We start from the raw sequence: 13,696 nt of genomic DNA on the forward strand, positions 1-13,696 counted from the left end.
CATAGGTGACTCATTCACTGACACCACTCCATTCGAGTCCTAGTAGACCCGGTGCACTAAACAAACAACAGTACAATACAAAACAATTAAACAAGATACAACAGTATTCAAATAAACAAAATATAAGTATTACAAATAAAAACAGTTAACTGTTGGAAGTTAAAATAGAATTGAATTAGATAATATAAATTAAGATGATAATAAAGATAATGTTATGAAAAAGAGACGAGAGAATGAAATAAGGAGATGGGTAAGAGAGATGAGAAAGAAGAAGAAAAAAATGAAATAAAAGCTTATTTAATTCTAAAAAAGGGAAAGAAGAAATTATATGAATATAAATCAATTCAATTCTTGTTTACACCTGCTTCTGAGCCAATTCAATAAATATGATTTATAATTAATGTTGTTGAATGAATGAAAATTCATGAATACATTACATAAAAATCATTTGATTCCCCAAGCAGACAGATATAGATGGAATAGAAAAGATTAAAAAAAATAACAATAAAATAAAAATAAATAATAACTGAGAATAACAAAAATATACTCTTAAACTGATCAATTCATGTTACCGGTCTATGTACTTTCCAATTTATAATTAATTTATTGACAAGCTCACACCTACAACAATTCAAGTCATCCCCCCTCAAACTGTATAATTACCAAGATGCTGGTACAACTTATTTTTGAAAAGTTTTAACGAACCACAAAGGACTATATGATCAGGCAAATCATTGAGACATATATATCCCAATCCTACGCGACGCCCAAATGTCAGATAATTCACCTACTGTTATGAAATTTTCATTTGATCTCGTGATAGATGTGGATTATTCTTATCAATATATTTCACATAATATATTCCAACATAGAATGGTCAATCAACCAATGTCGAGTAAATGACAAAATGAAAACTTGCTAATATTCAACTGATATATTGATAATCAACTGTTTGTGATAGTTCTGCTTGTACCCTTCGGTTTTATTTATTGAAGTATAAATTTTTTAATTCAATTTATTCAAGTATAGATTTTTTCAAATAGTAGAATGTTCAATCCATCATCAGACACGATAATATCGATCTCTTTCAAATTGAAAACCGTTGAAAGAGATTTGAAACAATGAAAGATGTCCTGAACAGTTCATATTAACGTGGGAATAGAACATAGCGATAACAGCGCTACCTATGAGTCATCCTGTAAACTCTTCCTATCTTGGAATCCATAACAGATAGGCCTAACAACAGACTTTACTATCATGAAAACAATATAATAATAATATTAATTTTATCAATAGTGAAAATATTCACAGATTGAAAATATTGATAGATTAAATACTGTAGGATGAAAGTTTTAGAAGAAAATCACCTCCACAGTTTGACAATAATTCTTCCCAATACCGTATGTCCTTTGAAAATCTGATGAATCATTTTATTAACTTGAATGATACGAATTTGGTTGATAAAATGATAATATGCATTCAATTGCTCTTAAAGTAATGTAGTAAATGCTAGGTGATTGATTGATAAATGTTCATGGATAGGCTATCGTTATTTAGAAGTTTGAGTAGTAGGCTACGCATTAGATTTCAATGTAGGCTACCTAATAACTTTGATGCCTCAATATTGTAAAAACTGTACAATAAATTCAGGTTAACTTTAAAATCTGACAACCGATCAATGAAATTAATGTAACCCTTTCTTTCGCCCTAATTCGTTCAAATGAATCCATTTTCAAATAATGAAATAGTGATGCAAAAAAGTATTGCCTGTAGGAGGATTTGAACACCAGACTAAAGTTATGATAGCGTTTGTTTGGATATGTTTTCGACTGGGAGTTGTGGCGCACTCCTGTAATCCAGCTACTTGGAGGTCGGGGTTTGAGGATGGTCTGAGGTCGGGGGTCCTGTGGCAGAGTGGCCCACGTTGACTGGGTGTCCGCACTAAGCTTGCCACCGACATGGTCAGTCTGGAGGAGTCCGGGGTGACCAGGTCGCCTAAGGAGGGGCGAACCGGGCCAGGGGGGAAACCCAGCAGCCAAAAGTCCCCGTGGTGAGCAGTAGTGGGATAGCGCTCGGGAGTGGGAGCTCTGTCATAGCCCGACCAATATGACTGGACCAAGTCCCTTTTTGCTGGCTGAAAAAAAAAATATAAAAATAAAAAATAAAAAATTAATTATAATGAAATAAAATTATAATTAATAAATTAATAATAATAATTCAATTTTAATTTTTTTATTTATTTTTTTTACCTACGGGATAGGAAATTCACCAATGACTGATTAACTTGCAATTTTGCATAAAGATTGTCAATTCACCGAGGATGGTTATAGGCCCATTTTAAATTTGACTGTGATTTTGGTTGCTTATAACATTGATTTGAGTGTCAAGTGCTCTCCAGCTTAAAAGTTCCGATCTGAATATCCCCTCTATATTTTTTTCTAAACATTTGATGATATTAAATATGATTGTTTGCTATTATTGAACACCTGGATTGTTTTAATATGGATATTTCCTGTAGAAAGTATTTTTTTATTAATATATTTAATTCATTTGTCAAGACAAAACCTCATTGCGGACTTTATAATCGCAAATGAGTATCAATCCCAGGTCGAAGTCTCCTCCAAACCCATTCTGATCTGTTTCGTTTCTCTAGTGACAAAACTGATTGGCATGAATGTTGTTTCAGGAATGGCCAGCCTTCCACGCGTTGAAGCGCACAATAGACGACTTCAACGACATGTGTCCGCTGCTTGAGCTGATGGCCAACAAGGCCATGAAGCCGCGCCATTGGCAGAAGATCATGGAAGTAACCAAATACAATTTTGAACTGGACAGTGAAGGATTCTGTCTGAAGAATATTCTCGAAGCTCCGCTGCTCAAGAACAAAGAAGACATTGAGGTAATCTCATTTCGTATTGTATTTATTACTTTAGTGAGGTCTACATTCTAATGCTAGTATTTGATTAACATTGTTATTGCTATCCTTGTATATCATTCGAAAAATAGCGCTATTCTTTTTCTATCTCTGTAACGTTGCCTGATCGTTTTTCAACAATTTAGAAATAAAAAATATTCTATTTCAATAATTTTAATTAACATTTTTTATTGAATCATTACAAAATATTTTTTTTGACCAATAGAACATAATTGATCGTTTTTAACTAGAATAAACAGTAAATATGTCATTAAATATACCGGTATCAGATATCTTCTATAGAAGGCAGTGACAAGGCAGAGAATCGGAAACGCTGTTCTCCCATCTTCCTCTACTGCCATTATATCGTGGACCCCATTATAGTTCAATTTCCGATACACAAGAAACAATATATTATACATTATTCGTCATTAAGTGGCAGAGTGGACATTACTAGAGTTACATTCCAAACTTCACCACGTTATCGAATAAAAAAATCATTCTATTCCATCCAATATGTACGACAATAATGGGCAATTGAAGCAAAACTTTTATAAATTACTCAAATTATATGCTCTTCTCACAAATAAGCAAAGCTTTACATTTTACAGGTTCGATAAAGTTGGTTATATTCACTTTATTGATAATTATTTTCTTCTATAGGGATACTTAATAGTTTCATTGTAATATGAAGTCACTAGTACCTTTTTATTTTCTTGTCATTCAATAAAATTGTACTTGAATATTACTCTTCAAGAATACTTTTTTTGTTCTAAATGTACAATTTTTTCAAAATATATTTCCTGTTATGTAAACTTTTTTACATACTTCTACTTCTTTTCATCAGGACATCTGTATATCAGCGATGAAGGAGAAGGACATTGAAGGAAAACTGAGACAGGTGACGAACGAGTGGTCGGTGCATGAGCTGACATTCATGACATTCAACAACCGCGGTGAGCTGCTGCTGAGGGGTGACACCACTGCCGAAACCATAGGGCAGCTCGAGGACAGTCTTATGGTTCTTGGCTCACTTCTCTCCAACCGGTAAGTCAACATTTTCATTGCTAATTGAATTGTTGACTTCCATTTTTGATCCAGAATACGTCGTTGATAGTACTCTTCCATTACCGTACATAAATAAATATTACATAGTAATAATTATGCAGTGCTGTTACTTATTATTATTATTATTGTCATTTGTTACGTGAAGCCACAAATCTGAGCAGAGCTCAAGTGGCATGTAACATGTCATGAACATTTTTCTATGCAAAGTGTATGCATCAGTATCAACTCAAAGTGTGAAGGCACCACAACATTCCTTCATTGTATAGGGACACGCTTCCACAAGTACATCAGTAATTGAAGACAAGAAAAGCCTATGACTACCACATAACCGTATTCTTTCAGGTAGACAATTGAAGAGCTTGTGTTCCGAATAATATGGTCCCTTTTCCAAAAGTGTCAGTCTGTGAGCGGGGTACTGATATACAGCTGAACTCTTTGCTCTTGTGCTATAGCCATGGCAAACTACATTTCCTTCAAATATCTCTATTGATTGAATGCTTGTGTTATTTACAGTTACAACGCACCGTTCCGTAAGCAGATTCAGCAATGGGTGTACGATCTGGGAAATACGAACGAGATCTTGGAGCGCTGGCTCCTGGTACAGAACATGTGGGTCTATTTGGAGGCTGTATTTGTCGGCGGAGACATTGCCAAACAACTTCCCAAGGAAGCTAAAAGGTGACAAATTTCTATTGTCGAACAATATTTTAATAGAATATAGCCAAGGAAGCTGAATGGTGACAAATTTGTATTGCCGAACAAGTTTAATAGAATAGAAGAGTTTAATATGATCTTGTACCCACTGCAGCCACTAAAAATCATTCAAAATAAAAATTTCAACTTCCCGCCATTTTTTCAGCCAATCCTTCAAAATTGACAACAACGTTATAAATATTTTAAATCGTCTTGACCTACTCTATTAATTTTATTGAAAAAATCTTGGTAATTGAAATTTCTTTCAGAGCTACCTACATTTTTTTCATACATCTTCGTCGGTCCCCTTCTCGTCATAGTTCTCTACAATTTCATCTTGATGCGACTGTCAGCGTCCAGCTCTATGAATATATTATTTTCATTTTGCGCAGATTCAGCAAAATAGACAAGTCTTGGCAGAAGATTATGCAGCGTGCCCATGAGACTCCAGGTGTTGTGTCCTGCTGTGTGGGCGATGACATGCTTAAACAACTACTGCCACATCTCCAAGAACAACTGGAACTCTGTCAGAAGTCACTCAGCGGGTGAGTTTTTCTCACTTTCAAGTCTTTTTCCCATAAGAAAAATTATGTTAGTAGTTTGTGAGGAATTATCACTTGATCAAAGTATTGAATCATCGTTGAGAAATTCTTTTAAAAAATTGCCGAAAATTGAAGTAGAGTGTTATGATGCTCCTCTGAAAGAAGGATATCCAACTCCGTGCTTTTTTTGTATGATCTTCATTTTCTAGCAATCAAAAAGTAGGATTCTTAGAATCTAAAACTCACTTTTTTGAAGTGAAATTATACACTACTAATAAATATATATATATATATATATATATATATATATATATATATATATATATATATATATATATATATATATATATATATATATATATATATATATATATATATATATATATATATATATATATATATATATATATATATATATATATATATATATATATATATATATATATATATATATATATATATATATATATATATATATATATATATATATATATATATATATATATATATATATATATATATATATATATATATATATATATATATATATATATATATATATATATATATATATATATATATATATATATATATATATATATATATATATATATATATATATATATATATATATATATATATATATATATATATATATATATATATATATATATATATATATATATATATATATATATATATATATATATATATCAACTCAAAGTGTGAAGGCACCACAACATTCCTTCATTGTATAGGGACACGCTTCCACAAGTACATCAGTAATTGAAGACAAGAAAAGCCTATGACTACCACATAACCGTATTCTTTCAGGTAGACAATTGAAGAGCTTGTGTTCCGAATAATATGGTCCCTTTTCCAAAAGTGTCAGTCTGTGAGCGGGGTACTGATATACAGCTGAACTCTTTGCTCTTGTGCTATAGCCATGGCAAACTACATTTCCTTCAAATCTCTCTATTGATTGAATGCTTGTGTTATTTACAGTTACAACGCACCGTTCCGTAAGCAGATTCAGCAATGGGTGTACGATCTGGGAAATACGAACGAGATCTTGGAGCGCTGGCTCCTGGTACAGAACATGTGGGTCTATTTGGAGGCTGTGTTTGTCGGCGGAGACATTGCCAAACAACTTCCCAAGGAAGCTAAAAGGTGACAAATTTGTATTGTCGAACAATTTTAATAGAATATAGCCAAGGAAGCTGAATGGTGACAAATTTGTATTGTCGAACAAGTTTAATAGAATAGAAGAGTTTAATAATATGATCTTGTACCCACTGCAGCCACTAAAAATCATTCAAAATAAAAATTTCAACTTCCCGCCATTTTTTCAGCCAATCCTTCAAAATCGACAACAACGTTATAAATATTTTAAATCGTCTTGACCTACTCTATTAATTTTATTGAAAAAAATCTTTGTAATTGAAATTTCTTTCAGAGCTACCTTCATTTTTTTATACATCTTCGTCGGTCCCCTTCTCGTCATAGTTCTCTACAATTTTATCTAGATGCGACAGTCAGCTTCCAGCTCTATTAATATATTATTTTCATTTTGCGCAGATTCAGCAAAATAGACAAGTCTTGGCAGAAGATTATGCAGCGTGCCCATGAGACTCCAGGTGTTGTGTCCTGCTGTGTGGGTGATGACATGCTTAAACAACTACTGCCACATCTCCAAGAACAACTGGAACTCTGTCAGAAGTCACTCAGCGGGTGAGTTTTTCTCACTTTCAAGTCTTTTTCCCATAAGAAAAATTATGTTAGTAGTTTGTGAGGAATTATCACTTGATCAAAGTATTGAATCATCGTTGAGAAATTCTTTTAAAAAATTGCCGAAAATTGAAGTAGAGTGTTATGATGCTCCTCTGAAAGAAGGATATCCAACTCCGTGCTTTTTTTGTATGATCTTCATTTTCTAGCAATCAAAAAGTAGGATTCTTAGAATCTAAAACTCACTTTTTTGAAGTGAAATTACACACTACTATTTATTAATAACTAGTAATAACCGTGCTCCGCAAGAGTCCAATGAAAAACTTGACGTAATGAAATCTTGATGAATTTAAAATAGGCATATAACCATCCTTGTAAATAGAGAATCTATATGCAACATTTCAAGTTAATCAGTCCAGTAGTTCAGACGTGATGATGCGTCATTGGTGAATTTCCTATCTCTACGTGTGAAAGCCGCCAATTCTTTCCTTTATTATATTATAGATGACCACGTTTAGAAAATGAAACATTCCATTACTATTTATCTTTTATTGTAGAATAGTGAAGTGTTTTGGTGTTTTATATTGTATAAGATTAGCTTATTAGTTTTAGTATGGTTTCCAAAAGCTTAAGTACCTGTGACTTCTTTATTTCCTCACAAATGATTCAAAATGTAGTTTTATTTTTTCATCAATATTGGATGTTATACAGCTGAATGAATATTTCTGTGTTATCCAGAGTTTTGATTTGTTTTTCAGCTATTTGGAGAAGAAGCGTATGATGTTCCCGAGATTCTTCTTTGTGTCGGATCCTGCATTACTCGAGATTCTCGGCCAGGCTTCAGATTCGCATACAATTCAGAACCATCTCCTGTCGATATTTGATAATACACGATCTGTAAAGTTCCATGACATTGAATACAACAAGATGACTGCTATTATTTCATCCGAGGGAGAAGTTATCCAGGTATAAATGTTTTTAATAAGTTTTTTCATTTGAACACGCTTGAGCGATGAATACGATGATTAAAATTGATGATGAGCAATGAATTGAATACTAGTGTTTTATGTGATTCATAGTTCAGTTGAATCTTATTTCAATTACTAGGTACCCAAGATATTGCAAAAATTTCATTCAGTGATGTTATGTCTTTGAACAGCTGGAGAGAGCAGTAAGAGCTGAAGGAAGCGTGGAAACCTGGCTAACTTGTCTACTGCAAACATCTCAGATGTCACTCCATTCCATAATTCGTACCGCACACACAGTTATCAACGATCCCAACTTCAACCTTCTTGTTTTTCTTGACAAAATGCCTGCACAGGTAAATCCTTCTATCTAAAATCTGTATACCAACATATTTTACAACATCTTGCAATGGGAATTGCTGCAGAAATATCCGAAAAAAGTTTTTAGGACTGAGTCTATAGATGTATCACAATTTCTATTCCACTTACATCTCTTTTATTGGAATTTATTCTTTCATCTACTATTGTGATATACTAATCAATTTTCACTCTGTATACTTTTTAGTATAATTTGACTTGAGTATAAGTCTGCTAAGTATAAGTATGTTGTTCTTCAAATGTTTCAGTACAATTATGTCTTTTAGCATTTAGAAACTTTATTATGGATTTTTTCACAAATTAATGAATCTGGGAACAAAAAGACTGCGAGTCCAAAACTGTTTCTAGTTCAAAATACATTATTTAATATTATTATTATTATTATATGATATCAAGGTAATAATAATAACTCATTGTAATTCTTTTCTCTATCTTTTTTAAAGAAACCTTGATGTACTTCCTTGATTTATAAAATTCAAATTTATCATTTTCAACCTTTTTAATGATGTTTGGTTGGAAGAGTGAATGATTTTGAGTCAGGTTCATATATTCATGTTATCATATTTACAAAAACCTATAATTCTCTATAATCTCGATAAATCAAATTCTGAATTGGGATTTTATTAATATTCTCCAGATTGGCATACTCGGTATTCAAATGATTTGGACAAGAGACTCGGAACTAGCACTGATGCAGGCCAGATCCGACAAGAAGTTGATGCCAGAGACAAATAATAAATTTCTGGAGCTGCTCAATACTCTGATCGATCAAACAACCCGTGACTTGAATCGTTTAGAAAGAACAAAGTTTGAAACGCTCATTACAATTCACGTTCATCAGAGAGATATATTTGACATACTGGTGAGTAATTCGAGTTTTACATTAAATCCATATTATTTCTTTCCAATTATATGAAAATCACTAGTACCCTTGTTTTATATAAAAATATGATTTTCATAAATGTTTTATATAAAAATATAACAAGGGTACTAGTGATTTTCATAAAGCTAATTAAACAATCAAGTAACACTTGAAAAATACTTTTTTGGATAATTTCTGTTATTCAGGCAGTGTACAAGAATCTTATGTATCCTATCAATGATGATTCTAGTTTCAGTTTCGAATAACTTGGAGGCGATAATACACCTGCTTTTACATCAGTTAATCTATTTGATTACCCATTAGTAGTGTGAAATTAGATATTTGTTTGAATGATCAATGTTCAAATTGAAGTTATTTTAGCATTAGAAAGGCTGTTGATTTTGTTCCATTCTAATTGAATATTTTGCGTTGGTATTACAGTTATTACATGTTTTCAATGAATCAATTAACTATATTAGTCCTAGATATATAGTTTTGAAACTTAGTAACAATAATTTTTAGTACAGTAAACTTATTAACTGAATATCAGCTCTGGAAACTTTATTTATTTTAAGCTCTTACATTGCCCCCTGTGGGTTCGAGGAGCTTTGAGTCGAACATCGTACTCAATAATGTGTTGAAAACCGGAATTCACCCACAGTATCCCTGCTTGTCGTAGGAGGCGACTAAAATGGACCTCAAGGCAACTCCAGAAGTTGCCTTGCCTTCAAACCCACGGAATCTGCCCCATCAGGGTAGTTTCGGAGGGGCAAAAAGAAAAACCCAAGAGACCAGAGATGGGTGAAACTCCAGGCACAAATGTGGGTCAAGAGGCTGAGTCGAGGGTGGCGGGGCGTCGGGCGCCCTAGAGGCAGTTTGGCGTCCCCTCTCTCAGCGAAAGGACCTACAAAAAGACCAGGAGTGGAAATCACGTAGGTCACGAGTTTGTGAATGGAGAGGCCAAAACTCACCACTGCTCAAAGAAGGGCGGCCATTCAGGCAAAACGTCTTGGGAGAGGTGAGGCTTTTGACCTTGCGAAGGTTCGGAGGGGCAAAAAGAAAAAACCCAAGAGACCAGAGATGGGTTAAACTCCAGGCACAAATGTGGGTCCAGAGGCTGAGTTAAGGGTGGCCGGGCGCCCTAGAGGCAACTTGGCCACCCCTTCTTCAGCGGAAGTACCTTCAAAGAAGGCCAGGAGTGGAACTCACATAGGTCACGAGGACTAATCAGTCTGAAGAGACTGCCAAGCATACCACACTGGATTGCGACAAGCAACCAGGTGATAAATGAGATGTTTGTATAGGGAAAAACTCCTGGTTCTTGTAAAGGACACAGGTATTGGTTTGCCTAACTAACATACTACTTGAAAACACAATAAGCTTCGGTTGACGTGTGGGGTTCTTTGAACCTTTGGATTCTTGAATCCGTCCCTTCAAAAACAATAAACAATAATAAAAGCTCTTACATTTATTTAATCATCCATTTTAAGATGTATTTTATCTTGCTCTGGAAACGCAGTGTTGAATATCATTGCTTCATTGATTCAAAGTAGTTCTCTCACATTTTATTTTTTTTATTTCAGTGTCGTTTGAATGTGCGTTCAGTGAACGACTTTGAGTGGCTGAAGCAGTGCAGATTCTATTTCAAAGAAGACTTGGATAAGACGTGGATCTCAATCACTGACGTCACTTTCACTTATCAGAATGAATACCTGGGCTGCACTGAGAGACTGGTTATCACTCCCCTCACTGACAGGTACGAACAGAATATATAACAATTCAATGGTGTTTTAGTTGTTTAGATGCTGGTTAAAGGACACAAAAAGAAACACTTCATCTCGAAAGCTACTCTATTTTTCAGATTTCTTCAGTAATTATACTCAATCAACAGATAATAATTATGGAATAATTTTCATTTAAGTAAATAATTTATCATAATGTTTGTATAAAAAATTGAAAAAATAATATAAATCTTATATAGGGTGTTTACGAACTGCCTACCAATACTCTAGGGCATTGTTCCTGGGTAACAAACATATCTAAATATCATATTTAAATTGTCCGGAAGTCTTCAGTTAGGTACTCACACATCGGCCATTTTGCTTTTTTCACTTATTTTTTTCTAAATAATGGTCGAACATACGAAATTGAAACTTTGCTCAATCATTTATAACAACTAGACAAAGCTAAAAAAATTATGATGATTTTTCAAATTCATAAAACAAAATGGCGGCCATTCAAAATGTTGTTTCTCAAATAACTCAGAAACCGTTAGTTATACAAAAATTTTACCTATCGATTGGTACCTGACTTCTTAAGATTGGACCAATATTAACTGAGATATGGCAGCATAAGTGATAGGTGACCAATGAAAGTTTGTTACAGTGCAAACCAAGGCATACTGATAGAGTCGCCTTAATGATGCAACAATCTCTATTTGCATTGTATGTTAATAGTAAGCGATCTTAGGTCATTTCAAACAAAGAAATAATGTTAAATAACCCTCTAAAGGTGGGTCACCAACCACTAAAGCTTCCATATCTTAGATAATATTGGTCCAATCTTAAAAATCCAGGTACCAATCGATAGGCAATCAAATATACTAAAAAAAGTTATTCTTGTACATTTTTTGTAACACCATCGGTTTCTGAGTTATTTAAAAAACCAAAATTTAAATGACCGTCATCTTGTTTTATAAATTTGAAAAAATATCATAATTTTTTGTAGCTTTGTCTGGTTTTTATAAATGATTGTGCAATTTCGTATGTTTCACCATTATTTAGAAAAAAATAAGTGGAAAAAGCAAAACGGCCGCTGTGTGAGTAACTGAAGACTTTCGGCCAATTTAAATTTGATATTTAGATATGTTTTGTTTAGTTATGTTTTGTTCATGTTATGTTTTATTTAGATATGTTTAACAATGCACTAAAGTATTGGTAGGCAGTTCGTAAACATCCTGTATATAATACGTCAATATAGATCTATATATACTATATAATCTTGTACCACTACCGTCACCAGTCATCCCACCATCGCCGCCAGTCCCCCACTATCGCCACCAGTCGTCCCACTATCACCACCAGTCGTACCACTATCGTCACCAGTCATCCCACCATCGCCGCCAGTCGCCCCACTATCGCCACCAGTCGCCCCACTATCGCCACCAGTTGCCGGCCGCCGCCGGTCGCCCCACCACCGGTCGCCCGGCCGCCGCCGGTCGGCCACCACCGGTCGTCCGGCCGCCACCGGTCGCCCGGCCACCGTCGCCCCGCTGGTGCCTCACCGGTCTTCCGACCGCCACGAACAGTCGACCTGCTGCGGCTGGCAATTGTCCCGCCGGCTGAGCATGAGCATTCTCAATGACCTTAGCTCCTCCTGCCACATGGACCATGCTCACCAGTATTCAGCATGTCTGTGGCAGGATGGTAGGGTCATCCACTCAGTGGTCAGTCAGTCACTGTTCAGTCACTGTTTAGTCACTGATCAGTAATGATCAGTCACTGTTCAGTCACTGATCAGTCTGATCAGTAACTGATCAGTCACTGTTCAGTCACTGATCAGTCTGATCAGTAACTGATCAGTCACTGTTCAGTCACTGATCAGTCACTGTTCAGTCAGTGGCACTCCGCACTTGGTATGGGTCCAAAATGTATAAATAGCGGAGCTCAAACTCTCAGACCTCAGTATACTGATAAACACTGACCAGTATGTATATCAAACAAAGGAACCATAAGCCAACATTGGAGGAGGTTGCTCCTACCATATTGGAGATTGCTAGGTTGAAGCGTGAAATCAAAAGGAGGCATAAGGAAATCATGCTGGGTAGACGGATTGCAGAAGAGAAACATGTGGAACACTTCAAACTCTAGCTGAGCCACTAGTCAACCTAGTCGAAACCTTCCAACAGATGCAGTTCAAAACCACAACTACCCATCAAGAGCATCCAAGAAGCGTCCTAGGTATCTGAAGCCTAGAATAAAAATGCGCTCCAGGCATGTGAAGGGTAGGCAGAGACAATCCAAGCCAGAGTTGTTATCATCAGAACATCGTCCTTTCTCAGCAGCATCAACACACCACACATATCCTACTCCACCAACAACACCATTTGTTAAAGATGCCACATATACAAGGCGTGGACTTACTGGTGCAAGTAAAGCAAACATAAGCTTCAACTCTCCAGCATTGATGAAGAGTCACCAACATTTGAATCATATGGAACTGGAGAAGTTTCAAGTCCAATGGCAGGCACCTCAAGAGTTGGACGGCAACTATGGAAAGCAGGAAAGCAGGCATTTGAAGGGGATGAGGGTGAGGAGTATAATATGAGTAGAGGATATGATGATAGCAGTGATGAGGAGCTGTCTGGAGATGGACAGGATGATGATAAGAATGTTGAACAATTATTGAATGAAAGTCATGGTACAACAGTTCAGAATATCCTTGATCAAACTGATCTAGCTGGAAAACAGGTAGCTGATTACATTAGAGGATCATTGAGCAAGGACAATGACGATTTTGATGACACTTTTGGGCCAAGAGTGAGAGA

General features: G+C 35.1%; 1 protein-coding gene across 1 annotated transcript in view; it reads left to right on the forward strand.

The window, feature by feature from the left end:
- Positions 1–13,696, forward strand: part of LOC111047566 (dynein heavy chain 5, axonemal) — a 145,677-nt gene that overhangs the window by 54,123 nt on the left and 77,858 nt on the right. Inside the window, exons 27-34 of the mRNA XM_039431399.1 lie at positions 2,687–2,899; positions 3,762–3,961; positions 4,496–4,660; positions 5,068–5,220; positions 7,704–7,911; positions 8,105–8,266; positions 8,926–9,150; positions 10,734–10,906. Coding sequence (XP_039287333.1) covers positions 2,687–2,899; positions 3,762–3,961; positions 4,496–4,660; positions 5,068–5,220; positions 7,704–7,911; positions 8,105–8,266; positions 8,926–9,150; positions 10,734–10,906 — 1,499 coding nt within the window. The remainder of the gene's footprint in view (positions 1–2,686; positions 2,900–3,761; positions 3,962–4,495; positions 4,661–5,067; positions 5,221–7,703; positions 7,912–8,104; positions 8,267–8,925; positions 9,151–10,733; positions 10,907–13,696) is intronic.

The sequence above is a fragment of the Nilaparvata lugens genome, chromosome 6 (assembly GCF_014356525.2).
Source record: "Nilaparvata lugens isolate BPH chromosome 6, ASM1435652v1, whole genome shotgun sequence".
NCBI classification, from domain to species: domain Eukaryota; kingdom Metazoa; phylum Arthropoda; class Insecta; order Hemiptera; family Delphacidae; genus Nilaparvata; species Nilaparvata lugens.